General features: G+C 44.8%; 13 protein-coding genes across 13 annotated transcripts; 6 read left to right on the forward strand and 7 right to left on the reverse strand.

Annotated features, from left to right (window-relative positions):
• Positions 1-44: 44 nt before the first annotated feature.
• Positions 45-1,439, forward strand: FA14DRAFT_163611 (PLP-dependent transferase; the record flags this gene model as incomplete). The annotated part of the gene is made up of 1 exon (XM_025499828.1): positions 45-1,439. The coding sequence occupies one exon, from the start codon at positions 45-47 to the stop codon at positions 1,437-1,439; it is 1,395 nt and encodes a 464-aa protein (XP_025358320.1).
• Positions 1,440-1,510: 71 nt separating this feature from the next.
• On the reverse strand, positions 1,511-3,900 carry FA14DRAFT_159790 (uncharacterized protein). The gene is made up of 3 exons (XM_025498388.1): positions 3,696-3,900; positions 3,486-3,625; positions 1,511-3,415 (listed from the first exon to the last, which is right to left on the reverse strand). The coding sequence occupies exons 1-3, from the start codon at positions 3,817-3,819 to the stop codon at positions 1,589-1,591; spliced, it is 2,091 nt and encodes a 696-aa protein (XP_025358321.1). The 5' UTR covers positions 3,820-3,900; the 3' UTR covers positions 1,511-1,588.
• Positions 3,901-4,131: 231 nt separating this feature from the next.
• Positions 4,132-5,565, forward strand: FA14DRAFT_170767 (uncharacterized protein; the record flags this gene model as incomplete). The annotated part of the gene is made up of 1 exon (XM_025500294.1): positions 4,132-5,565. The coding sequence occupies one exon, from the start codon at positions 4,132-4,134 to the stop codon at positions 5,563-5,565; it is 1,434 nt and encodes a 477-aa protein (XP_025358322.1).
• On the reverse strand, positions 5,558-6,789 carry FA14DRAFT_142778 (mitochondrial carrier; the record flags this gene model as incomplete). The annotated part of the gene is made up of 2 exons (XM_025497185.1): positions 5,558-6,163; positions 6,242-6,789. The coding sequence occupies 2 exons, from the start codon at positions 6,787-6,789 to the stop codon at positions 5,617-5,619; spliced, it is 1,095 nt and encodes a 364-aa protein (XP_025358323.1). The 3' UTR covers positions 5,558-5,616.
• Positions 6,790-7,198: 409 nt separating this feature from the next.
• FA14DRAFT_104821 (uncharacterized protein) lies at positions 7,199-9,862 on the reverse strand (the record flags this gene model as incomplete). The annotated part of the gene is made up of 2 exons (XM_025495719.1): positions 7,199-9,193; positions 9,410-9,862. Coding segments are annotated over 2 exons (2,448 nt in total), but the record flags the coding sequence as incomplete, so codon positions are not given.
• Positions 9,863-10,233: 371 nt separating this feature from the next.
• FA14DRAFT_22197 (putative GCY1-galactose-induced protein of aldo/keto reductase family) lies at positions 10,234-11,265 on the forward strand. The gene has a single exon (XM_025502024.1). It carries the CDS (start codon positions 10,291-10,293, stop codon positions 11,245-11,247), a length of 957 nt encoding a protein of 318 aa, XP_025358325.1. The 5' UTR covers positions 10,234-10,290; the 3' UTR covers positions 11,248-11,265.
• Positions 11,266-12,245, reverse strand: FA14DRAFT_22202 (DUF292-domain-containing protein). The gene has a single exon (XM_025502025.1). It carries the CDS (start codon positions 12,112-12,114, stop codon positions 11,284-11,286), a length of 831 nt encoding a protein of 276 aa, XP_025358326.1. The 5' UTR covers positions 12,115-12,245; the 3' UTR covers positions 11,266-11,283.
• A 133-nt stretch (positions 12,246-12,378) lies between these two features.
• Positions 12,379-12,942, forward strand: FA14DRAFT_118981 (uncharacterized protein; the record flags this gene model as incomplete). Its single annotated transcript, XM_025496327.1, has 1 exon — positions 12,379-12,942. The coding sequence occupies one exon, from the start codon at positions 12,379-12,381 to the stop codon at positions 12,940-12,942; it is 564 nt and encodes a 187-aa protein (XP_025358327.1).
• FA14DRAFT_22204 (uncharacterized protein) lies at positions 12,882-17,484 on the reverse strand. Its single transcript, XM_025502026.1, has one exon. It carries the CDS (start codon positions 17,299-17,301, stop codon positions 13,021-13,023), a length of 4,281 nt encoding a protein of 1,426 aa, XP_025358328.1. The 5' UTR covers positions 17,302-17,484; the 3' UTR covers positions 12,882-13,020.
• Positions 17,485-17,554: 70 nt separating this feature from the next.
• On the reverse strand, positions 17,555-18,990 carry FA14DRAFT_159791 (endopeptidase). Its single transcript, XM_025498389.1, has one exon. It carries the CDS (start codon positions 18,882-18,884, stop codon positions 17,622-17,624), a length of 1,263 nt encoding a protein of 420 aa, XP_025358329.1. The 5' UTR covers positions 18,885-18,990; the 3' UTR covers positions 17,555-17,621.
• Positions 18,991-20,350: 1,360 nt separating this feature from the next.
• FA14DRAFT_22235 (uncharacterized protein) lies at positions 20,351-21,387 on the forward strand. Its single transcript, XM_025502028.1, has one exon. It carries the CDS (start codon positions 20,404-20,406, stop codon positions 21,190-21,192), a length of 789 nt encoding a protein of 262 aa, XP_025358330.1. The 5' UTR covers positions 20,351-20,403; the 3' UTR covers positions 21,193-21,387.
• FA14DRAFT_22232 (uncharacterized protein) lies at positions 21,213-22,463 on the forward strand. Its single transcript, XM_025502027.1, has 5 exons — positions 21,213-21,737; positions 21,802-21,839; positions 21,901-22,099; positions 22,172-22,189; positions 22,262-22,463. The coding sequence occupies exons 1-5, from the start codon at positions 21,263-21,265 to the stop codon at positions 22,429-22,431; spliced, it is 900 nt and encodes a 299-aa protein (XP_025358331.1). The 5' UTR covers positions 21,213-21,262; the 3' UTR covers positions 22,432-22,463.
• Positions 22,464-23,646: 1,183 nt separating this feature from the next.
• On the reverse strand, positions 23,647-24,663 carry FA14DRAFT_116601 (uncharacterized protein; the record flags this gene model as incomplete). The annotated part of the gene is made up of 2 exons (XM_025496185.1): positions 23,647-24,284; positions 24,438-24,663. Coding segments are annotated over 2 exons (864 nt in total), but the record flags the coding sequence as incomplete, so codon positions are not given.
• Positions 24,664-26,753: the final 2,090 nt, after the last annotated feature.

Here is a 26,753-nt window from a genome sequence, read left to right on the forward strand (position 1 = left end):
TTAGAGGCTATGCAAGTAGCGCATACGAACCTTGTTCATCGTACATGGACGTAACACATCCAGATGGAAAGGTTGATGCAGTTTCGGAAGTATCAAAGACGCTTGATCGATTCAATAATGCAACCCTTGCAACGTATTCTCGACCTGCAGTTCTTTTAACAAGAGGAAAAGGTTTGGATTTGTTTGCTAAGATTGATGAAAAAGATGCAACTTCATCTACTTCATCGCAAGAAGGAGTGGCTGAAAGACAATACTTGGACTTCTCTTCGGGTATTGCTGTCAATAGTCTTGGACATGCTGATGGACAGATAGCCGATATCGCATACGAGCAAGCAAATAGACTCGTACATAGCAGTAATCTCTTTCACAACGAATGGAGCGGTGAACTAGCTGATAGGATGGTCTCGCTCACGTTTGAGCATGGAGGTTTAGGTGTGGAGAAAGGAACAAAGAACGACAATTCATTAAAGGTTTTCTTGGCAAATAGCGGTACAGAAGCCAATGAGGCAGCATTGAAATTTGCAAGGAAGTATGCAATGAACACAGCAAAGACTGGACCAGGAGAGAAATCGGGTCTTGTCTCGTTCAATAATGCTTTTCATGGTCGTACTATGGGTGCTCTGTCAATGACGCCAAATCCAAAATATCAAGCTCCTTTTGCACCTTTGATCGGGAATGTCAAAACAGGAACATACAATTCGATAGAAGACATCAACACCTTAATTGACGACAAGACAGCCGGTGTGCTCGTGGAACCTGTTCAAGGAGAAGGCGGTATCTTCCCTGCTTCACTAGAATTCTTGCGAGCATTGCGTCGCAGATGTGATGAAGTAGGAGCTTTGCTGATGTTTGACGAGATACAGTGCGGTCTAATGAGAACGGGAACACTATGGTGTCATAGCGCATTGCCAACAGATGCACATCCCGATCTCGTGACAATGGCTAAACCCCTTGCGAATGGTTTTCCTATTGGTGCTGTTCTGATGAGGCAAAAGGTAGCAGATGCAATAACGGTGGGCGACCACGGAACAACGTTCGGCGGTGGCCCACTTACTAGTCGCATTGCACATCACGTTCTAGGAAGATTAACCGAGCCAACGTTATTGAACGGATTACAAGAATCATCCCAACTACTCTTTAACCGTTTAACGCAGATGCGTCAACATTTCCCTGATTTGATCGCACATGATGAATCTTCCGGCAAACACAGTCCAAGAGGCAAGGGGCTACTTGTGGGAATGAGTTTGAAGGAGCCAAGCCATGCGGGTAGAGTACTCAAACTTGCAAGAGAAAGAGGATTGATCATCTTGAGCGCGGGATCTGATGCGCTTCGTTTCACACCAAGTTTGATCGTTAACTCCGAACAGGTAAACAAGGCATGTGACATTGTCGAAAGTTGTCTGCTTGTTCTGCAAAGGGAAGTTGCAGAAGGCAAATGAATTGTTCAAAATTGTGAAATAGCAAAATAGATATAAAATTGCATTATACTGTTTGTACATGTGTGATAATTTAGCATATTTGCAAAGCATGAAAAGATAAATACAGATAAAAGAACAAGATCAACCTTCCAAAAGAAGAGGGGATAGAATCAAACAGCAACGCTTCCAGATCGTTGCATTGACCATAAGCCAGGTTTGGCTTTAATCTTAATTTCACCAAAAGGGTCTTCTTGATCTACACGCAGGCAATCTTTTGTACCCAAAGCAAGAATTTCAAAGAAGAAAGCAGAAGCAGCTCGACGAGAAGCATTCTTTGTCACTTCACTGAATTGCATTTCACCCTCTTCTTCATCTTCAGGTGATAGCTGCGTTTTCAACACCTTGATTGCTCGTAACGTGTTTCTGCTCATACCCACAGCTGATGCGGAAGAAGCTGCAGTTACGTCACCGGCAGCAGGTGCATCAAATGCACGGAGAGGATAAGAAGGTGTAGGTGAAACATCTTCATAGGAAGAGCCAACTATAGAACCTTCTTCTGGCGTTCCAAGTCTGCCAAGATCACCCTCCTGTTGGAATGCTGTCCGTCTCCTTCTTTCTTCTTCTGCCTCCAGGTCCTCTTGGACGTTCGTTGGCCGCTTACGTTGCGATCTTCTCAATCCGGTTTGAGTTTGTTCAACAGGGTCTTCTCCCAGATCGAAACCTCCTGGGCCTAGACTAATCTCACCTTCTGGTTGATTGGCAAATGGATCATAATCGTCCATTGATTCGAATGTTAAATCTGCTCCCGCTCCAAGTTGCATTTGCGTATCAACAGCACGTCTTCCGATCTCACTGGCAAAGTCATCTTCTTGCTCTTCTTCTTCTCCTTCGGCACGAATGCGCTTTTGTGGCCTTGCGGGTGCTTGTGCAACATCCTCAATCAACTCAGTCCGTCTTCGTAGCAAAGCTGAAGCATCAACTGTGAACAGCTTACTCAATTCAGGAGCTAACGTACGAGCAGAGTGAAAAATCTGCCTTGCATTGTCTGCTTGTGAGAACGGTAAAACGCCTTTTATAGGATCGGCTTGCAATTCCAAAAGGTGTAAATGACTGCGTTTGGCTGGCAAAAAGCTTGGTTCTGCCAAAACGATTCCAGCTGTTCCTTGCGTTATTTGACGTCTTTGCGTGGAATCATCCAATTGAGTTCGAGAATCGATGATCTGTTTGCGCTTCCTCTGTGCTGCTTGTGCTCGTTTTTCAGCAGCTTGTTGTACTCTGAGCGTCGTTCTTGGTGATAGATTCTCCAATCTGACCGAAGATGAACGTGTGTCGCGTACTGGTGTCATTGATCGTCTCTGAGCGTCAAATTCTTCCAATCCCAAATCCAAACCACCTTCTCCTGCTCCAGAGATACCACCGGCAAGATCGTCTGCCATCATGAAATCATCCATGCCTAGACTATCGAATCCTGTCAAATCTCCTGCTGTCAAGCTTGGTCTAGCACCTCCCATTTGCATTTGTGCGTCACGTCCAATACCAATACTGGAAGCATCGTCATCTCCTTCCAAAATCAAGTCTCCATTTTCATCAATCAGTCTGCCCTGTGAATCACGTCTTTGCAATACGTCAGGACGTGGTGAATGAAATTCTCCATTGGAAGCGTCGGGATCAAAGAATTCACCTGACGCCCAACCGAAAGAATCGCTATTCCTTGCACTTCCCGAACCAGCAGGGTCGAAATATCTTCGAAGCGTGATATCTTCCGGTCTGGCGGTATACCGATCAGAACGTGCAATCGATCTTCTACTTGACAAATCTCCTCCCACAGAACTTTCTGCATCCCATCCTTCCAAAGCTGGATCGGGTAAAGCTAAATCGTATGCTGTTCGTGTATTTGGAAGTGTGACGTTGTTATGTTGTTGTCCTTGGACATCTCCAGCAGCGGCAGCGGCAGCAGCTGAATCTGCTGTGAAATCGATTGCACCGCTTCGGAAAGCCTGTGGAGAGTGAGAAACGCGATCAGCGACGCGTTCAACAAGACGTGTAAAGTGGCGATCAACAACTTACAGTTTTCAGCTTGCTAACAGCATCGTTGCAATCTTCTAATAGATACTTTGTCTTTCTTGAATATATGCGAACGACACCCAACAACAATTGACCGGATAGACGTAGTGCCATAGGAACCACATCAGGACCAATTATAGAAGCTGCGGAAGAGAGAGAGGAAGCTGGTCAGTCTTTCATTTTCGAAATGATCCTTTATGTCTCGTCACTCACAAACTGTCTGTTCGATATCCGTTTGTAATAGTTGTGATTTTGTCAACTTTCGCTCAGCATGAGCAGCAAGCCATACCTTAGCCAAAGGACCGCGTTTTGACAAGATGACGTCGCTGTAGAACATCTTGCTTCAATTTGCGAGGTGAAAGTCAAATAAATAAAAAGTTATCGTAAATGGATAGGGTATATTGATGTTGTGGTGATGTTGAAGAAGGCTGTTGGATAGAAAGTGTTGCATTCAAGAGAGCCATTCATTAATGCGCGTTGCAAGCAAAAAGCGCGTTCGCGTCACGCGATTTCCTAAAGTGTTGGTTTCCATGTTGCTGCTCACTAAGCATCTGCATTAGCGTATAAAGTAACCCATCAATGCATGCATTCTTCCAATTCGATCACTTGATGGTTTGCACGGCTTTCTTCTTGACCCAGAGCAACAAAAATGCCACCCACACCATTCCATCCGACCCATACAACGCCATTCAAATCATCCATATCTTCAAGTCAACAGGCTAAAAGAAGGGAAGCTTTGCAATCCACCAATCCTACAAGTACACAAGGTGACTCTTGGCCTATTCCCGTAAATGCAGATCAATTGGACGCTCGTCATTGGACTTACTTGGCGGAAGGGGGCAAGAATCTTCTACTGAGATATACAGGCCCAGATGTGTATCCATTCGTCAATACTCGAGATGGAAGACGGATGGCCTTGCGTATTGGGAAATCGTCACGCCAACAGCTAAATGATAAAGGTGCATCAATTTCAAGCGAGCCTTCATCATCATCATCGAATATCCAGCAAAAAGGTGGAGATGAGCAGGAGATTGATTCAGAAGAGTGGCAGGAGCGTATTCTATTGCCCGATCTTGCCGATGCAGGAAGTGATGAGCTTGTACCTCCTCTCATCCGAGTTGAATCGACCAAGGCTTTAAACTCTTTCTTACGCTTTATTATCTCAAAGATTGAGGGCCTAAGACCGATAGAGCGTCGACTCAAAACAGGTATCGATGCAGATAAGCCTTCCGAGGTATTCATCACAGAAGATTTGAGTGCCCCAATCCCAAATCACCCTTGCTTGATTCTGGAGATCAAACCTAAATGTGGCTTCTTACCCAAGGAAGGAGATGCATGGAAGCAAAGTACATCCCGTTTCCGAATGCATTCCGTCTTGAAGGGGGATGCCAAATTAACAAAGGAAGAATTTGAGGCGCTATACGATCCATTGGACTTGTATAGCGGGCAACCTGATCGAGTTGAAAAGGCGGCAACGGCTTTGTATGCCTCTTGGCAGCAAGGCCGTGAAAACAACCTGCGTATCTTCTTGGACGGTAAGAAAGTCGAGCACCCCACATCAGTGATAGAAGGTGGCGCCGGTATCATGGAGCAAGCTGAAACATTGACCAAAAAGCTCTATAACGACCCAAACCTCAACCTTGCACAAGCGGTTGCCCGCATCCTCGCTTCAGAGCAAGTGCAAACGATTTTGAAACGATTGCGTACACTGCAACAGCGCTATGATCCGATCGATGTAGAAGGTGTCGATAAAGAAGCACAAAGACAAGAAGGAAAAAGTCTATTGGACCGAACAGATGAGATGAGTATATCCTTGGCAGAGTATGAGAGCATGCTTGCAAAGGTAGGCAGCGGGGAGAAAAATCTAAGCCTTCGCGAATTGATCGCAAGCTTTCTGCTCTCAACATCGTACAAAGATTGTTCGCTATTCATTCGCATTAGTGATGGACCTAATGAACCTGTCATCCACACACACCTGGTTGATCTCGATCCGAAACCGGTGGTCAAGTTGCCCTATCTATTATCAATCGATCGTGAAATCACCAAGACATTTACCGAATGGGCAAAAGATGTTCAGCTATAGAAATATTTGGATATAATTGCATTTGAATCTATGAATTGACATTGACCTTGTCTAAATACCCCAATCATCTGCTAATGCTTCTAGTCTGTTGTACAATAAGAAAATTAAAGCGCTACTCGGTGCACTTCTCATACACGTTACACCGCATCCTGCATACAATCCACGAATGCCTCTGGTCTTGTATATGTTTGAAAGGGTTGCCAGGAAACCTCTTTGTTTGAATTGTGTTTGTCCGCTCATTCCAGAAGATGCCCATTCACGTTCTGTTTGCATGGTAGATTTAACGGAATCAGCCGGAAACAGAACGACATTATAACTTATTCCTGCTAAAGCACCTGCTCCGATTAATTGCATCGTTCCAAGATCTTTCTTTGTGATGGGAGTATCCGAATTCGGGGCTGCTTTCCGTTTTGCTTCGATCATCGTTCGACATCCATATTCAAACGCCAAGAACCAAGCTACACCGCCTCCCGTTTCTCGAAGCAGTGTTCCCGTCTGACCTAGCCAAAGACCACGTATCCCATCTTGTCTGATCACTTTTTTGAGAATCGTTAGTGGACCATCCAGCCCAGCCGTAAATGCATTCGATGACATATTTCTCACAACCGAAGCTCCAGTTGTTGAGGGAATATGCTTTGAAGAGGATGTGATTGATGATGGTGTCGCCCCTTTTGACAATATATCCACCTCTCTTGCCACCATTTGCACCTGCATTTTGCACTTGATCAATTCGACTGGCGTGAGAACGACACTAGTTACCGATCCAGCACAAGCAGCAGCGATTGCCAAATATCCCATCGAAAGTGGTTTCTCTGCATCTTCCTCTAGCGAAGAAGAGGAAGAAGGTGTTGAAAGTCCGTTATACTGTCTCAATTGTCCTTGAACGAAATTATATGTAAAAAATAGCGAGGCATTTTCCAGGGTGGCGCCAAAGACAGGCATTGATAGCCCTCTAAACAGTCCACGAGCTCCTTCTTTTACGTATGTTTGACGAAAGCAATCAAATGCTCCTTTGAACATTGCAGGTCTATCGGAAGGTTGGGTTTGTAATCGTACCTTTACCAGATCAAACGGATGTTCGAACACCTTGGACACCATTCCTGCCAGCGAGCCAAAAGCGATATCTTTGGATGCTCTGCTCAGCTTAAAAGGAGGCTGTGGTCTTTGTGGTAAGCCATCATCAGCAGACAAAACAGCAGAGGGACCACCTGAGGATCCAGACATTTTGAATTGATGATGGTGGCCATTCAATAAAAAGTTAAACTCCGAACAATTTGTGTAAATCTTCTAAAATTATCTTTACTGCTTTTGTGCCCTAATTATGCACGGCAACTTCACCGGCTGCATACGCGATCTGATTCAACATTCACGGCTAACGTAAAGTACAAAAAAAGAAGCCTTAAGCGCCGAATCACTTACACAGCATCATCAAATTGGGCTCAGGGCGGTGCTCTTACAACTGAAGTGGTATTGCATTGCATTAAAATTGAACATGATGCTGACGTTCTAATTTAATCTTTTGCTCTTGTTCCATGGCCGTTTGAATCTTTTGCATGAATTGAGGATCACTCCATGAACGAACAAACAATTGAACGGCCAAATCAGAAACATACTCTCTGATCTGGAATCCTAAATTAGCCACACTTGGGAAAAATGTAGACAATTGCGGTTCATCACCTTTCTTTCTCATCTCTGCTACCCGTTCATAGAATGTCTTTTCCTTGGGATAACGTACCAAACGGAGATCCGTTGCAAGAGCCATCACGCCATCTTCCGACACTTCACGTTTGGCGCCTGGGAATACATTTCTACTTGCTTGTTCTAACGTCATATTTTCCTCTTGTACCAGCCTGTCAATTTCACGTTGAACCGAAAGCGATAAGGCATAATGGGAAGCCTCCCAAATTCCACCAATCTGATCGATCAGTCCCCTACCGTATGGTCCCAGTTCGGGCTCCTTCTTTATGTCTACCGCCCCTTCCGCATCTTTCTCTTTGTTATGGCCGTTTGTCTTTTCGGCTTCATCATGTGCTGCTTTTGCTAAGCGTGATTCATCGTCCAGATCATCATCTCCGACGACGGTCTCTATTGCTTCATGGATAGCTTGCATGACTTTTGACTCTTCCGCCTCTTCCTCTTGGTTTGCCTTAGCTTTGGGAGAGTTTACATTCTGCTTGCTATCTTCGGGGAAAGGAACTGATTCGATCTGGTAGGTCTTCATTTCTTCCGCCTTTCCAACATTGACAGCTTTCCAGTCATTGTGCAAGTTGGCAATCTTTATCGGAGGAACGGCTGCAAGTGCGTTCTCCAGATCTTGATTTTCTTGATCTAGCGTATCCAAACCAGATTGAGGTTCGGACTTGTTGGCTTCACTGCTTTCTACTTTTTCAGTCGCTTTGGAGAACGGCTGGTGTTTTTCTGTTTCATCCGACTCGGTCACAGGGTTACAATGTACCCAAGCGGCCAAACCAGTCCATACACGACCACCAGCAAGCTCATCAACGACGTCCTTTGAGATACTACGACCCGTACAAACTTTCTCCAGAAAGTCTTCATAGGTATCATCCGTATTCTTTGCATGTCTTCTTCTGTTTTCCTCATCCGGCTCATGGAATAAGCTCAACATGTTACTGCCGCTAAAGATGGTTTGCATACTTATCCCGATTCTATCGAAAAACTTCTTTGTGACCGTTGGACGTAGACTTGCAACACCAATCGAACCAGTCACCGTAGATTCACATGCAAAGATTGCATCTGCTCCTGCAGCAGCGTAATATCCACCTGAAGCGGAAATATTGCCAAAAGAGGCAATGACGGGCTTCTTGTATTCTTCTTGAACCCTCTTTACTGCATCCCAAAGTGAATCTGATGCACCTACATCACCACCACCGCTATTGATACGTAGAACGATACTGGTCACATCTTCATCTTCACCTGCTTCACGTAATCCTTTGATAGCTTGTGAAGCGGCAAACTCACCCGGAGCATTACTAATGCCGCCCAAAAGATACACGATTGCGACATTCACACGTTCATCTTCATTCAATCTGCGTTCCAAAAGAGTATTTGTTACCCTAGAATAAGATGACAGAGACCGTAGCTTCGGCTCTTCGCCTAGTTCTTTCAGAATTTCTCTCTTGTACTTTGCTGCTGTGATGAGACCTTTTGCTTCTGCATCTTTTGCGGTAAATGGACCTTCTCTGGTCATTTGCATGACTTTGTCAGCAGCGGCGTCGTGTTCCATATCTGGATATCTATTCACTCCAATACCATGAGCGATGCTTCTGCTCAATTCTCCCAATAGTCGTGATTCATCCTCCAGTTGCGCTGGAGGCAGCTCTTCATCTTGAATGAAAGAGGATACCATCGACTTGAATTCCTTTCTAGCTTCTGCATGTACCTTAATACCTACCCAGTCCAACGCTTTCTTGAAAAAGGGAATTTCCATACGTGTACCCGTCAATGGAATAGATCCCGAAGGCTGAACGTATAGCTTCTCAAACGCACTAGCGAGCAAGTAAGATCCCTGGCTGTTAAAGGTATCGGCCCAGGCGATCGTCACTGTTTCATCTGCTTGAGGTTTGATCTCCTCTGCTTTTTGGATCTCAGATGGTCCCTCTTTAGCAATCTTTGCAACCTTGTCCGCGATGGTTGCTCCCTCTTTGCCATCTCCCTCGACTTCTCTCATGAATGCCTCTGTTTCGAATTTCTCTGTATCTTCTTTGCTTCTTTTGTCTGCCGGCGGAGACGCTTCCATCTTCTCTTGCTCAATTTGTTGCTTTTGTTGAGCTGCTAGCTGTCGTTGTTGCTTTTTGATGATTTTGAATTCGTGAATTGCTTCAACAAGCTCTTCAATTTGTGCAAGACCAAGTGATTCAGGTACAACGGAAGAAGGAACATGCAGTCCACTGAAATCAGCAAAAAGTCCTTTGATCCTTGGATCATCTCTTGCCCATTTGATAGCACGTAATGTTTCAAACAAGTCCATCTGTCTTGGTAAATCTTCACCAGGTGTAGGCGTTGACAACAAGCGTGCAAGCGATGGTGTTGATTTGCATTCTACGATTGCTCCAGGGTATACTTTCATCACTAACCAAGAATCCGGATGAATGTGGTCGCGGATATAAGCATCACGTTTTACCAATGCATAATTGATCACACCGTATGAGACAGCCAAAGTGATCAAAATTGGTCGCCTTCTTGTCCAGAATGTGGAAGACATTCGACCGAATCGACTTGATCGTGCTCTTTCATATCGTCCATGCAATCCTGGAAATCTTCTTGCAAGCATACCTGGAGGTGGAGCAGATGACGAAGCATTCCCGCTTGCACCACTTGCTTGTGGCTGCGAGGCCGGTGTGGCTGTCGCAGGGTTGGGCTTGTCTGCCATATTAACTGCAACGACAATGGTTGTGCTAAGATGGAAGCATGGACGGGAATCCGTATATGATTTGAATCATTTCCCTTTGTTGTATGCTACTCATACTTCTTCTCATTCTTCTCGGCTAATATTCCAAAAGGTAAGTAAGCCTGAATACGCGTCCTAATAGAGCTGCTTACTAAGAGGAATGTAGTCCACCAAAACTGGTACGCTAATGTTTTGTGCGTGGGGGAGACTTACCAGTGCGGTCCGATTAGCCGGCGGTAATGCATATATAGAAGAACGTTGCCAACGAATCAATATCCTCTTTCCTTTTTCCCCACCATCATTGTTCTTTTGCCAAGATGACTTCTGCCAAATATCCCTCTATCAAAGCTGGCACAGATTCCCTCAAACTCAATACGGGAGCTACTGTTCCTATCCTCGGACTAGGTACTTGGAGATCACCAGACGAACAAGTTACAAAAGCAGTAGAAGTTGCTTTGAAAGCCGGTATTCGTCATTTAGACTGTGCATTCGCATACGATAATGAAGTAGCCGTTGGAAAAGGCATCAAAAACTCTAATATTCCTCGTGATCAACTCTTTGTAACAACAAAGATTTGGGGAACTTTCCATCGTAGAGTTGAAGAAGGAATTGATATCTCTTTACAACGTTTGGGATTGGATTATGTTGATCTTTTACTCATTCATTGGCCAGTCGCCCTTCGTCAAAAAGGAGATGAAAAAATCCCATTGCGTGAAGATGGCAGCCGTGATCTTGATGATGAACGAACATTGAACGAAACATGGAAAGAAATGGAAGCTCTGGTAGCAAAGGGAAAAGCCCGTGCGATTGGTGTCTCCAATGTATCAAAACCTTTCATGGAAGATCTGCTAAAGACTGCCAAGATCGTACCTGCGAGTAACCAAATCGAAGCTCACCCTTTCCTTCCCGAGCACGATCTCGTTCTCTATCTGCAATCAAAAGGTATCACACCCGCTGCTTATTCACCTTTAGGTTCAGGTGCTGCACCCGTACTAGAAGACGAAACAATTCTCAAAATCGCAAAAGCAAAAGGTGCAGAACCAGCACAAGTAGCAATCGCATGGCAAGCACAGCGTGGCGTTTTAGTGATTCCAAAATCCGTCACAGAGCATCGAATCATTAGCAATGCCAAATTGATCTCATTAACAGATCAAGAAATGCAAGAGATCAATGAATTGCACAAGCAACCTGGCAAACATATTCGAACATGCATGCCTCCTTGGGGCGTTGATTTCAAGTTTGATAATTATCCTCCTCCAGGACAAAAGGTGTGAAATTATATTACATTGTCCTCTCTGATATGTACCCTCTCATCTCCTCTTTAGAGCTGCAAAGCGAGCTTCCAAATCATCCACTCTTTTATCATCTTCTTCAGTCTTTGTATGTGAGGAAACAGATTGAGGGGTTGAGTTGCCGGTTGTTGATGGTTTTTTCGACTTGTCTGAATCCTTGGCAACTGTACCAGTAGCAGCGGCAATTTCGAGATCCGACTTGGTGGCAGCACTGACATTGTTTGAGAGAGGCTGAATTGGCAATGGTCCATCAGCGGCTGCATGAGGTAGAGGATCGGGTACCTTGTCAAGATCCTCGGGACCTGTATTCAGATAAGGAGAATGAAATTCTACATCGTATGCCTTACAGATTTCTGCAATATACATATCCACCAATTCTTTGCTTGGGGTTTCTACCCTTAGCCGACTTGTAACCCGCTCGCTCACGCATCCGTCTGTATTTTCCATCGCTGCTACTGCGAATTCACGACCATATTTTGCCATCAACATTTCCCGTAAAGCGTGCATCTCTCGTAATTCTATTCTAGGTGCAGCATGAATGATTGCACAAAGTGGTTCTTTAATTGCCGGATCTGGTTCACGTTGATTGAGTTCGAGTAATGCAAATCTAGCGATCAGCATTTCCGAGTATAATTCCATTATTTCGAGTAATTCTACCATTATATCTTCACCTATTATTCCTTCTGTTTTGACCCTTGCTGTTTCCAATTTTCCTCTTTCAATCAATGATGCAATCTCTCTACGCTCTTTTTTGGCTATTGCGTTCTTCTTTTCTTGTAATAGTGTACATCTTTGTGCAGTCAGCTTCAGTTGCACTTTTGTTTTTGCTCCATTCCATCCTGGGGCCATGTTGGATGATGATCGGATGATGTGAAGTTGTGTAATTTTCTGATCAAATGTTGAGTGTATGCAAGATCATCCTCCAACCCTCTCGGCATAAGTAAGATTATCGCGCACGGACTATTTTTGCCTCCACCGCCACAATAAACAAAAGAAGGCCACGTTGAAAGACTTCTGTGCAAATATAATGCTGGCAAACAACTTCTTCTTCTCTCACTACCATAACATACACTATACAAAATGGAGAACTTCATCAACGCCAGCAGAGACTTTATGAACAACCAAGGCGGCCAAGGAGGCGGTGGTCATGATCAACAACAACCCGGCAGTGGGGGTGGTGGTTTTAACATTGGTGATATCGCAGGTATCGTGAACCATGCGCAAAACCACGATCAATCAAACAGTGGTGATCAACAATTGTTCGGTCAAGTCGCAAGCTTTTTACAATCCAAAGCTGGTAACGTTCAAGGTGACGTGAACGAGAATGAGTTAATGAACGCACATGACAAGGTCAACAATGGTACAGACCCAGTCAACTCTCATGAAATTGGAAATGCTGCCGCTTTGGGTGCAATCAGAAACGTCTTGGGCAGCGGAAGTGGAAACACAGGCTCGGGTGATTTCCAACAAAAATTGATCGGTGCTGCTATGGCACAAGCTGGAAAATTGTTTGATCAAAAACAAAATGCCGGTCAAGCGGGCGGCGGTAGCAAAGAAGACGCAATGAACAAAGCAGGTGAACAAGTGATGAAATTATTGGTCAAAAATCAAGTTTCAGGTATGATTGGTGGTGGAAACTCAGGCGGTTTGAGCGGATTGATGAAATTGATCGGCTAATTTCTTACCGGATTGTACGACTTAGAAACAATGAATTTTTCGTCTAGAATACATGTTAGAGTGATTGATTGTGCTACATCATAATTCACCCCAATTAGAACGCAAAGTGGCAATATACCGCAACAGCTGATCAGCACCATCGACCAGATCGGGTATTAATTTGGCAATCTCTTCCATCTTTGGTCTAGAAAGCATTTCAAAAGAAGCCAAAAGCCTGGCATCTAGAATCCCCTTGTTGAGTGGTCTTGAAACTGTATCATTACGTACAACCCTAAATCCACGAGGATTTAAACCTGCAAAATGCTGCACAGTACGTATAAGCTGACCCTGTAGTAGATGCAAAGTGTTAAAGATCTCCTCTTCAACAGGTTGAATACGTTGAATGGAACCGTTCATAGAAGAAAGAATTATTTCATTGCTCTTTGAGATTCCACCATCTTCGCTTGAGGAACCAGGAACAACCATACGTCCACTCGTTTCACTACATCCGCCAAACTCGCTTCTCACCAACAGCCTTTGACCACCTTGACTTGCAGAAATATTGGATGCATAATCATACAACCGCAAAACACCATCTTTTGCGGCCGTAACGATTGTCATTTGATCTTCTTGAATCAAAAAGCTACCGTGTGATTGATAAATTTCACTGTAATCCTTACTGATCACCACCAATCGATAAGGTTCTTCTTGGAACGCGATAAACCAAACACTCTTGTGTACGTCTGTCAAGAGTAAGAAGTTTTTCAATCTTTCCAATCCTGTTGCTTGGAAAGGAGTATCCAAGAATGCAACCGTGATCATCCACTCGTCCTTCTCCAAAGCGCGCACAAATAGCTTCAATCCCATTACTACGATCAGATAGCCATTCGTATCACTGATAGCAGTAATCGGACCTTTGTTCTCGTCTTTGACCATCAATCGAAGTTTGAATCGAGCTGCAGGATCATGCTGAGGTGCAACGACTTCTACAATATCAAAGATATACGTAGCTCCGCGTGCCGGACGGTCTTCACCGTGTGAGATGATCGTACCAACGGCAATATAATCCTTCAAACCCGATACGCTTCCTACACTACGCAAAGTCACCAACTCCACACAGCTTACCACTTCGCATTGTTGAAATTCATAGCCATCCACTGGCTCTCCATCGCCGTCCACAAACAGCTCGAGTGAACTTCTAGGTGCTTTTGCTATCGTTGGATCATTTGCTGGATCTTCTACCACATGTCCATCTTCAGGATCAAAAAGCACGAATTGTTGCCCAACCACAGAAGCCGCAACAATAGTCTTTGTGAACGGATGAGGAGCAGTTTTGGTATATGTGCGACCAGTACGTGCCTTCTTTTGATACGGGACCGGTAGCGTATAGCTCAAGAATGGCAAACGGGCGAAATTGACAATTCCATACTGCACATAAACGAATCGATCTCCTGTGAGAACATCTAGATGATCCATCGAACTTTCTGCGCTCATATACAGATTCGTTGAGCCTGTATTTTCTCGCAAAAGCCAGGCAGGGGCGACACCGCCAACAAAAACACCTTTTCGGCCAGCAAGATTGTCAAAAGGGATCAGTGAGATGCCTTCAACAGATTCACCGTTAGGCGCAGACAGAACGCCTGATCCAGCAATGTCAAGCTGCTTTGCAATAACTTTGATGAAGCTCAATGCCAAGGCGTCTTCTTGGACGGTTTGAAGCGCTTTCACTGTATCCTCGTCATCTCCGCTAAACGAATTTGCTTCGTACACATTCACCAGCCCATTCTGGAAGCTGACGACGAGATGCAAAACATCACCGATCGGACAAACTTGAACTTGAGATAGTTCAAGTGAAGGAACTTCTTCTTCCTCGTACGTTCCAGACACGTAATCTAGCCGCAACGGGGCGGGATACAGTGAATTGGATTGCCAAACCCGTTGGAAATTTTGCATAGAGTATACCTGTAGACATGCTTCGTTGGAAGTGAGGATAAGCCACAGTGATCTCGAGTGCATGGTGCTTTTGCTACTGAAATGCACGTCTTCATCATCACCATCTTCTCCAAAGTCGATTTCGTCATCCTCCTCTTCCTGTCTCGATCGTGTGGCACTAGCTTTCTTACCGTTGGGCTTCTCCTCCTTCTTTGCGTTTGTCCCTTTTTTGAACCATGTAAAAGATTCAAAGATATCTTCAACGACGCTAGCGGCGATAAATTTCCTTCCTGATACTTCCTCCGGCAATCCCACGGGCTTCAAGTCAGACGCTGTAATTTCAAGAAGATTCAAGCTTCCGTCAGTCCACAGAATCGTCAAATACGATGCACACAGCTCTGCTTTGAAAATGTCCACATCTGCTGGCTTGCCTTTTTTCAGGTCAACCAATCTCTTCTCGACTCCTTTATCGTCCATCATTTGCACGGCACGCTCAGTAACACGAATTGCACCCTGCTCGGCAGTAGCATTAGGTACGCTGCAGGCAAAGATCGTTCGACCTTTTATCTTTGTCGTCGATTGCATGATACCCTTCGAGTCTACAATAGCCAGCTCACTATCAGCAGCGTTAGAGGCCAGTAAAAGTGTTTCTCCAGTCTCTTCGCTAGTTCGCAAAACCCACAATCCAGTAGTCGCATTCAGTGCAACCTGTCTCTTTCCGCGAGGTACAATTTGGGGTTCGAGCATATTCAATCCTCCGCTATGTTTTGCGCCAGAACAGATGACCGTCTGTGCCATTCCTCCGCCATGTTCGAAATCATCTGAATCTCCAATGACTGCTTGACCGATGTGCAAGATCGGTCCAAGATGTTCCACCGTTGCTACAGATTGTAGTTCAAAAGTGGTATGCTTTTGTCCGCCTCCTACGCCATTTCCATTAATTCCATTTGTAGGTGCCGAAGATTCCCCGTACAAATCATCGTCCAGGTCCATGTCGTCGTCATCGCTTTTGGTTGAATCATTCGTAATTGCCGTTGACGCAACAGTGGAAGCAGTTGTGATTCGTCTTAGCAGTTGCGAATCACCTACCATACTTCCGACAAATACAAATTGTCCTGCAGAGACTGCAGTTGCTACAGAAGGTTGAGTTGTAGCCCCTCTTGATTCCAGATTTATAGAAGATAATGTCCTTCCCTCTAACGAATTCTGAAGTAGCCATACCTCTCCATCTTGCAGGAATAAGAAAGCTAAAGGGGAAGACGAATCAGGGAAAACAATGTGCGAATTTGCCAGGTCCAATTGCATAAGCGTCTTTTCTATATCTCCCGTCAACCCATTGGTTATACCATTTACTTGTCCATTACTGGTGACCTTGTGTGCATCTGATTTCCATCTGGGTAGCGATAATTTGCTCGTCAATGCATGCCATCCATTCACCGCAACCCCAACCGTTCTTCCACCTTGGTCCATATGTATTAGAGCGGAAGATGTGGTGATGTACACCCCACCACCAACACTAGGAGGACAAGCGGTTAGATAAAGGGAATCAAAAGGCAATCCATCCTTGCTTGAGATCACTCTATGAGATGATTCAATCGAAACACCCAAATCTAGAGTGATGAAGCGAACAGCACATGTGTCGTGTCTTTCGTCTAAACGGCCGGTCCATGTTGCATCCTTTTCGAACAAAACTGCGATTGTTGGCCTCTGAAAGCTTGGCAAGAAGACAAAGTCTCTCACATTCTTGATATCTATATCTGCCGAAGATAATGAGAGCACGAAGGATGGTGCATATGGTAGGGACTTCTCCAGCGAAATCGATCCTCCTACATCTCCTCCCGCTCTGGCTAGTAGTTCGTCCAATTCCTCAGCTGTATCGTTGTAGAATGGCAGAATGGCTAACGCATCTTGAGGAAGCAAAAGGGCCGCACATCTAGATTCCGGATCGACCTGTAAGCACTGCAAGAAATGAGGTGAAACGCCTTCGGATACTTGTGGAGCACGTTCATAAGTGTGTATCGAAATTGTGATAAGATCTGCAGCTGCATCTGACCATTGCATCAATGCCATCTTTGCATCTTTGAACGATATGATCAACGTATCACGCTCTCCATCAATCGTTTGTTGTGCTACATCATCTACTGCTCCGCTATCTGTTTTGCATCTCCCTAAACCTGTCACTAATCCAAAGATTTGATGGGAACGTAAATGATACAATTTTACCTCGTCTATTGTTCCGTTTGAGCTTGAACCAGCAGCGCTTCGTGACCGGACTTCATACACATCCACTACATCATCTCTTGCGGTAACAATGTGACTGAGCAACTTTCCCCGATGTGAATTGGATGAAGAAGCGATTGCAGAATCAAAAGGTGTAAGCTGCAATGAGACAGCATAGGCCACACCGCTAGGCGGCAAAGGCTGAGAGTGATAAGCCGATAGCACCATTGTCTATGTACAATCAATAGCACACCCTGATTTCCCTCCAAAAGAAAGATTACACAAGATTGATTGGCTTCCCCAACGCAATGATGATGGGATGAAAACACACACACATGAAAGCTTAAACGTCTTCCTACTACAAATGGAGCTATGAAATTGTCAAGGCACAAGCGCCCGCTTTTATCACACACGCGACGCCCACCTACAAAGCTATTCAAATCACTCGCGCAGCCAAAACATGTCTTTCTTTATCATGATGGTAGTTGGTAACAGAAATCAGAATAGATTGCTAAAAGAGTATACATACAAAATGACAGAGATACACCTCAAGTGAAAAGTTTGTTAACAGACGTGCTTCCATCTTGTTGACGACGCAAAACCTTGCTGATAGCCAATTCAAAGTCTTCTTGACTTACATGTTGACGTCTTTCACGTAAAGCATACATTCCTGCCTCTGTACAAATACCTCGTACTTCGGCACCGGAACATTGGCCCATCTTTTCAGCCAATGCTCGCAAATTAATACCTCTTTGTAAGCTCATCTTGCGAGAGTGAATGCGCAAGATAGAAACACGGGCTTCAGGTCCTGGTGGTGGGAATTCAATCTTACGATCGATACGTCCAGGTCGTAATAGAGCACTGTCCAAGATATCAATACGATTGGTGGCCATAATCACCTTGATATTCTTTGTTCCTTCGAAACCGTCCAATTGATTCAACAATTCCAACATGGTCCTTTGTACTTCAGAATCTCCACTTCCACTGCCCCCTTCTCCACGAGAGGAACCAATACTATCGATTTCGTCCATAAAGATGATTGAAGGTGCATGTTCGCGAGCCATGACGAACAACTCACGCACCATTCTACTACCCTCACCAATGTACTTTTGCACCAATTCCGATCCGGAAACTCGAATGAAACGACAATCAGTATGATGGGCCACTGCACGCGCTAGTAAGGTTTTTCCCGTTCCTGGAGGTCCATACAACAAAACACCTTTGGGTTGTGCGATACCGAGACTTTCAAACAATTCGGGATGCTTGATGGGCAACTCGATGACTTCTTTGATTTCCTTGATCTGTTTATCCAATCCTCCCACCATCTCGTACGTACTATCTGGAACCTTTTCGACCAACATCAAACTGACCAAAGGATCAACCTTGTTGGGTAAAATCTTGTGAAGTTGATACGAATCTGAACGTAGCGCAACACGTAGAGTGGGAGTCAAAGCTGAAATATCTATATCGTTTGCCACTTCCACCATGTATTTTCCCTCTGGTTGTACTTTCACCAGGACCTTCTTTCTTCCCATCACTTTTACCACTTCTCCGACATAACTTCCAGGTTCTTGCAGAAGTTGTAGCTCTTCCCGTAATAATCTCACACGAGCGTTAAGGGCATTTCTTTGTGCTTCCAATCTACGTACGTTTTGCGTTCTTTCGTTGATAAGTAATTCATATTGTTGAATTTTGGATTGGTAGAAACTCTGAATTCCCAAAGCAGGAGCTGTGACGCCTTGAGTTGGTGGTGGACCGCTTGATCCTGCCACTGCACTCTGACCGAGATGTGATACGGCAGTTGCAGCCATGTTTGTAGTGATATGAGATATGGTGGTGATGTTGAAGCTATACTGTTATTCGACGTAACACTCGAGCCATGCAGACTATCTCTCCACCCTTTAAAGTGCAACACTCACTCAAGCACGCACATTCAAGCTTGCGCGGCCTGCCTGACCTGTAGAATATAAAGCGATTGGTGTGTGCGTCAGGGCGCTGACTTGAGGTGGCACGTGTTTTTATCTGGTTTGACAGGCAGGCCCGCCACAGACTTGTCATGGTCTGCATATATCGGCCACTATAATTCCATGGCTACGGCTGAAATTCTTTAAAGCAAGACCGGTCTACACAACCCATCAGAAGTGAAAAGTGAGATGAGCTTTATTTTCTTGCAAAATTGCGGCTTTCGGGACGGCTAAGCCCCATTTTGACCGAAATTGATAAAGTTTGCTTCCCACGGCTAATTTGTACTTTCCAATGTGTCAAGTAAATCATTTCCATGAACTAAGGAAAATTTTAAAGGCCAGCTGAAAGTTGAATAAATCGTTCCAATAAATTGAGGGCGAATGTATGCGCATACGAACATCAATGATTGTGAAATGTTGTCAGATGCTTTTGGCTGTATACAAAAACTGCATACATTGAATCATCGGGGAAGGGCAACGCATGCTTTGGCCGAGAGAGTGAACTTCCTCTGTTTAGTAAAGAGGTTTTCAAACGTTATTCGAGCTTGAACAGGAAGATTGCAGAGGAACTTTGTTAGTCGGGGAATTGAGTTTATACCTTCCCGAATGCTCCCGTGTTTCAACACTTTGATTGTCAACTCCCAACTCCCACATACCTCCCTCTCAAATCTCGTAGTTGATCACATTCGTAGCTATGAAGGCTCTTCACTTGAAACCTATGTCACCTTCACAGGTGATTGATGATCAACAAGAATCGTGTCCAGTGACACCGATCAACAGATCATTTCAAGAGCATTTAGATCCAACTTTTGCCACTGCTATCCTCTCACCTTCTTCAAACGAAGTATTTGCTGCTCGTACTCGTGCACGCAGTCGAAGTGAAGCTTGTCTCAAGCGAAATGATGTCAATGATTTGGTGTCTACAGTCAAAAAACCAAAATTGACGGTGAATGCGCATGAATGCACTTCTTTTGAAACCGAAGAGGATTCATCCGTCGAGCAATCGATGGACGATTTGGATTTCTCAATGAGTCGGTTCAAGATCGAAACACCGGATACTTCATTGGAATCAAGCAAGAGTGGTCCTCTATCGAGCAGTGCCGGCAAGACGCCTATCAAGCTTGCGCGCAACTCACTTCACGGTGCTGTTGAGATAAATCGTGGGCCAGTACAGCCTTCCCAAATCCAGGCTAATGTGCAGCCTTACCGCCGCAAGAGCAATACCATCTCTGTACCCGCTGACAAAAGACCCAGTCTTTCGGATGTTTTCGGACCAAAATTGCCTTTGGAGCGCATCTCAAGTCCAGTGCACACCATTGCTACTGAAAGTAAAGCGGAAGGAAAACGCCCGTTTATTCCACGTCGAATGACAATTGGTGGTCCCGCAAATGCCTTACGCAGTATTTCTAGTGTTACAAAGCCACCAGTAAAAGTACAAGCACGTCCTAGTCTGGATATCGTAGCAGAAGGAGTCGTTCTGGAAACAGTCCCCTGCGAGAACGAGAAGGGAGCAGGAGAAGAACAAATCCCCAAAAAGTTTTACCCCGCCGCACATTCTTCTAGCAGTGCTTCGACTCCTGAAGAAGAAGATGAGAGCTTGAATGCGTTACAGCACCTCATTCAAGGCATGACAAAGGATCGTGCTCAACACAGCGCTATTCTGCAACAAATTCAGCCCGTAGGCGATCAGGGTATCAGTGCTGTGATGGAGTATCGCAGTGCTTCACCAACAGGGAAGCATGATCGCAGCAATTCAGGTCCAACATGCGATCTTTGCGGTGCTATTGCCCTTCGTATGACCATTTTGGAGCCATGCAGGCACTGGTCATGTGCTGCATGCTGCTCGTCAGGTCTGAATCAAGTCACGGCCACGCCTCCGCGTCCGCATGTCTGTGCAGCTTGCAACACACCCGTGAAAGGTATCAGTCTGCGCAAAAGCTCTGTATCTGAGACACCAACGAAGAAAGGTCCTTCGAGCGACATGTTCATTCCGTCTAGTGTTCAACGCAAACGTCAAAGAACGCTCAACAGCGAGGATCGAATGGGGTTCTATTCGCATGACAGACTCCCTTCCAGTTCCTCTACCACATTTCCACAGCGTTATCCCTACCGTCAGAAGTATAGCAAGGTAAGATCATGCTTCACACAACAGTGACCAAATGCATAATTGACATTTCTCTCTCTGTATCTAGCATCCTGACTCCGAAGACGCACCGAATTCCTTGATGCTGCGTTCCAGTACACCCGATCAAATGTATTCATTGGTGCATGACATTACAGCCTCAAGCGAGCCTGTAACAGAAGATGCTTCTTTCTTTGCCATCAAGGAAAGCCGTCGTCGAATGTTGTCTTTAGGTCAAATGGACAAAAAACATGCAACACCAACTGCGGAACCGAATCTTCTCATTCCTGCTTCAAAAGCCATCCCAGAAAATTCAGAAACTAACCGTTCAAGCTTTGTCGTACGTTTGGACAATATTCCATGGAAGTTGACTCATCATGATGTCATGTCTTGGTTGCCGAAGCCGGTAGAGAAGTTGCTCCCTAGCAGCGATACCGTTGCCCAATCTGTTCACATTCCGATTGACGTCGTTTCGGGGAAAACATCGAATTGCTGCTTTGTAGAATGCCGCGATAAGGAACAAGCGATGCGTTTAGTCCGTCACCGCAACAATGCTCGTCTTCTGGGCCGTCCAGTGTGTGAGTTGGATTAGGAATGATCAAGTTAGGAGAGCACGTGCTAATACTCTGATTCGCTTTCTAGCATTGATTTTGACAAACCATGATGATCTTCTGAATGAGGTGAGAACTTTGAGAAATCCGAGACCTCCGAAGCTGCATACTAACCTAAGTACCATACTAGATCTTTCCTTTCCGCCTGGTATCTCCGCGCAAAGACGAAGAGCATTGCATCTATTTCACACCCGGCATTTTAATGCATCTGGTACAACTCCTGCGATCTGGTAGTCCACAATTGAAAGGACCAGCCAAAGTTGTCGATCTGACTACTAGTATGATTCGTCTGGTGCCTGCAAGGTTGAACGAACGCTTGCGTACAGTCTGTGAGTGGAATGAGGGAAGCTGATATAGTCATTGTTTGACTTAATGCTGACTTCCTCTTATCTTATGCTCAGTATTTGGACGAGTGAAAGGTATATATTTCTGTTTTTGAGGTCCTGTTTCCATGCTTACACGAAGTACTCCCCGCACTTTCCCCTCTTCAGAGATCATTTGTACTTGCATCTTGGCCCCTCGCGAGTTGGTCGGCATTCACGAATCACTCAATCGCTTGTTGTTGGCCAGCAGTACTTGTGCATGCTTTACCGTAGCACAACGAATCGACATCTTGGACAGCGCTCGTCAAGCATTGAATACGATTGCACCGCAGCATTAAAAATTTACTAAAACGATGACACAAAAGGAGTCACCTAAAAACATAACCTTCCCCGTAATGGACATTAGCAACATTTCTTTCCCTTTTTCTCATTTTTCAACAAAAGGAGCCCCCTCGCCCGGATAGTATAAAACTGTACATCGCATGTCTTCACATCCTTAAAAAAATTTGAGGTCTTTGCGCACAGGATGAGTCAATTGCAGTGTTCTGAGGTCAAGAGTGACAGAAACAAAATGAGTAATAATGTGTTTGATTACAGTAGCAATTTGGGATACGTATGAATGCTGATGAAGGGATATATGTATGTATGTATAGTAAATGAATAAAACATTATCTTCAAGAAGATGACCGATAAACATTACGAGTCGCAACAGGAGCTTCTGCCAAAGTGCTCAAAAAATGTTCATTTTGTGGCGTTCTTGAATCGTTCAAACCAGGACTGGCCGTCAAACCATCGATCAAATGACGTGAAAATGCAGAAGCAGAATTTGGTTGATTTCCAAGTGTGATATCAATAGGTCCCGAAGCTGATTGATCATACAATGCAGCAGCAGTTGCAGCAGCCGAAGAACCTTCATCGAAAATCAACTCCTGTGTTTCTTCTTCGCCGTTGGGAGTTCCTTCACCATCTCCCACACCATATCCGCTCATAACACCACCGCTGGCCCTTGAACGAGAAGAACGTCTTGGCGATGCATGCGAAGATGCTGCAAGTGTTTCACCATTTCCAAATGGAACGGCCGTACTTGAAGAAACGGCAGTATCGGGTCTTTTGATCATATGAACGTCCGTCGATCGAATAGGTGAATCACGATGAGAAGATTCCGATCGTCTGCTACTTGGTGTATGACGTGAATCACGCGAAGCTGAAAAGCTTTCTGCCGCAGAGCTCCTCCTTCTACCTGCACTCAATGACATATCCGTCGTTGCTGATCCACCGCTCACATTTCCGCCTCCACCGCCACTTGTTCCCAATAGCGATGTTTGATCATGTGAGCTATTCATACTAGGCGCTGTCGAATGCAAAGCTCCTGTTGCATCAACAAAATGTTCCGCTTCAGAAGAATTAGAAGATGCAATTGCCACTGCCAAAAGGCTTGGCAATGGATCTTCATTCATTGGCGTACTTGCATCGATCGCTGGAATGCCAGTTGGCACATTTTGATCTAGCGCACCTGCCTCTTTCAATAAAGCTTGTTGCCATGCTTCGTCTTCCTCTACATCTTCTTCCAAATCGGCAAACGTTCGACAAAGTGGACAAGAGAATCCAGGATGATGCATGTTCAACAAAGGTCGAATGCATTTATAGTGGAAAACGTGCGAACAAGGTGCAATGAACAAAGCTTGACAAACGGTAACCGAGAATAAACAGATACAACAATCTGTAACGTTGAGCGATTGTCTGTTCGTCGGCACAACTGCAGGAGCAATTGCTGCATCTGACTTTGCTTTGGCTTGTGCTGCCGTTGCTGGATCAGGTAAAGGTGAGCCTTGCAAAGCACGCAGTTGTCGTAAGGCATTCACATTGAATTGATTGGCTCCCCTTTGCCATCCTCTGTTCAATTCGACTCTCATCTTGACGCAACGATAGATTTCCTCTGTTCCTCCTTGATAATCAACACCCAATTGCACCACATCGCCATCTTTGATTTGGAAAGGTTTACTTTCAACATTGGGTGCAGAAAGGCGGATGTGATTCAAGAAAGTACCCGAACTGGATTTTGTATCGCGAATGAACACCTTGCCACCACTTTCACTCCAAATCTCTGCATGTCCTCTGCTGACAACCTTACTCTTGAATGCAATCCTGCCTGTATCAACCCGACCTGCGCCACCCGTAGCACTTGGGATTGCTCCTCCACGAGCACCTGGTGTGTTTACAGAAGAATTTGCAGCCGATCCAGCTACGCTTGCAGATGCAGTGATAGTGCTCATTGCCACAGTATTTCCATTTGCTGCGCTGGCTCCTGATGGCTCAGCTGAATTGCCTTGTCCACCCTGTCCACGATCAGTAAATCGACCAATCTTGACAGCCATTGCACCTTCGATCAAATCACGTTCGATCGGCTCAAAGTGTAACGATCTTGTGGCTTCAAGGTGTGGCACAAGTCTAACACGATGTGCTTGATTGCTTTGTGCTGATTCGTTTGATTGACGTGCAGCTTCATTACTGGCATTGATATTGTTCGTACTCGAATTACCGGAATGTGTATCACCAACAACGTTTAACATCGTTCCACTTGTAGGTAAAGCTACAGAAGATCGCTGTGAAGAAGTAGCATCCAATTGATTACCAGAAACGTTTAATCGATTATTGCCTGTTGATTCGGCGTCATTTGTTACGCTACTCAAATTAGTGGCGGAATTGGAATTACTTATGTTGTTTGATGAATTTGCGGCGGCAATCGTTTGCGACTCATTTCCTGTTGTTGTCATATTTCGGCCCGCTCCTTGGCTATATCGTCTGAACATACGACTAAAGCCTCCAGACATTGGCGGTCCGCCTGCACCATTACCTTGCGATGATCCGGTACGCGATAAAAGTGGAAAACCTAATCCAGAGCCAGAATTGGTTCCGTTTGTGTTTGTGCTCATGGCAGAACTTGTTCGATTACCACTTCCACTACTACCACTGATGCGAATATTGCTTTGAGATTGACTTACTCCGTGCGATGGCACGCCAGTCTTACGTGAGGTGGGCGGAGGAGATGTTGTGTTTTCCTCTGCAGTTGGTATAAAGACTTGGGAGGATGAATTGCTTCTTGGCAAACCGGATCGCGATGCGAATTGACTCAATCGGTTTCCTCTTGATGGACTATCGGCTGTGCTGTTTCCCATTAATTCTTGTCTTGTTGAATCGGCTGAAGAATAATCTGTTCCTCTTGTCGTGCTACCAACACCTCCACTGCCTAAATTGCCTGCTTCACGTATATTTGTGGCGCTACTTCCATTCGTAGCTGTTCTTGGGCGACGAAAGCGATCAAACAAAGCACTTGATGATTGCGCCAAAACTCCACTTCCGTTCCTTTGACGAAAGAAGCCAGAAGTAGAAGATGAAGAGGACGAAGAAGGGTTGTTGTTGTTGTTTGAAGGTGTAGCTGTTGAATTACTGGAAGAGCGGTGACCGCTTGATGAAAGTTGTTGTGGTTGTGATGATGATGAACGTGTGGCGCTCATGATTGTTGCGCTTTAATCGGGTTTATGTTTTTTTGTATAGAATTGTAAGATTCATGCACTTGCGCAGAGCAGAAGTGTGAGTTGCTGTCTCTTTGTTTGTTGATGTGCTTGCACCCTTGTTTAGCGGAGTACAATCTTCATATGAAAGCCCCTATGGAACAGGATTGACACAAGGGGATGATGTCGTAAAGAGAGAGAGAAAAGAGAGGTGAAAATAGGATTGATGATTGAGAGCGTGGCTTTTTATTTTTTCACTCGCCCAAACTTGAGCCGAAAAATAAAGAATAGATCTATCTTTAGCCAATTTCGGTCGTTAAATTGCCGTTTACAATAGAATGTGGTAATGGAAATGATTTCACCGTTATTTTCTTTTTGATGTCGGATCAAAAGCGCGAAAGAAATAAAATAAGAAAAAGGTTAAGATTCCGTCTCCGTTGTTGTTGTTTGTATTTTATGTTGTCGGAGCCGTGCTGGATTCAAATACGATTAATTAGGAGTGAGATTTGATCCGGTACCAGAAGGGGAGCGACTGGTGATTGAAGTGAGCATACATACATGTCACTTATCCTAATCCTGTTACTAATTGTGCTTGCTGCATATCTTCAGATTTGGATAACCTAAACCGGTAGGCTAAGCAGCAGCAGCAGCAGCAATATAACACACAGGCGCGCTGCATCAGTGTTTGTTTTCCGCCCTGGCTGTTGCTGTTGCTGCTCTTGTTCCTCTTCTCTCTTTCCTGCTGGCTGGCTGGCTGGCTGGCCCGGCTGTGGATAAAATCTTCCGTTTTATTTAAAATGACGCACACACACCAAATCACAAGATAAACCACACCACCCGCCAACTGCATAACAATTTATACATTAATTTATGCAAATCCAAAACACAAAAACGCCATCCTAAGACATTTTTATAGCAATTCGATTGGATCCCTTATTTGTGGATCGGTTCAATCATACAACAAATGATGATCAAATATATACGCACACAGAAGATTCTTTCTTTGGAATTGTGTGTTAAGCGGAGATTGAATTTAAGCTCGTTTACACACCTCAAGCTGTCACGCCTGACGAATTCTACCCTTGTCATAGACAAAGCTTACATAATATGCCCTCATATTTTCTAGTCTTTCTCTTTCTTACATAAGC

Source organism: Meira miltonrushii (assembly GCF_003144205.1).
Source record: "Meira miltonrushii strain MCA 3882 unplaced genomic scaffold FA14scaffold_1, whole genome shotgun sequence".
NCBI classification, from domain to species: Eukaryota; Fungi; Basidiomycota; class Exobasidiomycetes; order Exobasidiales; family Brachybasidiaceae; genus Meira; species Meira miltonrushii.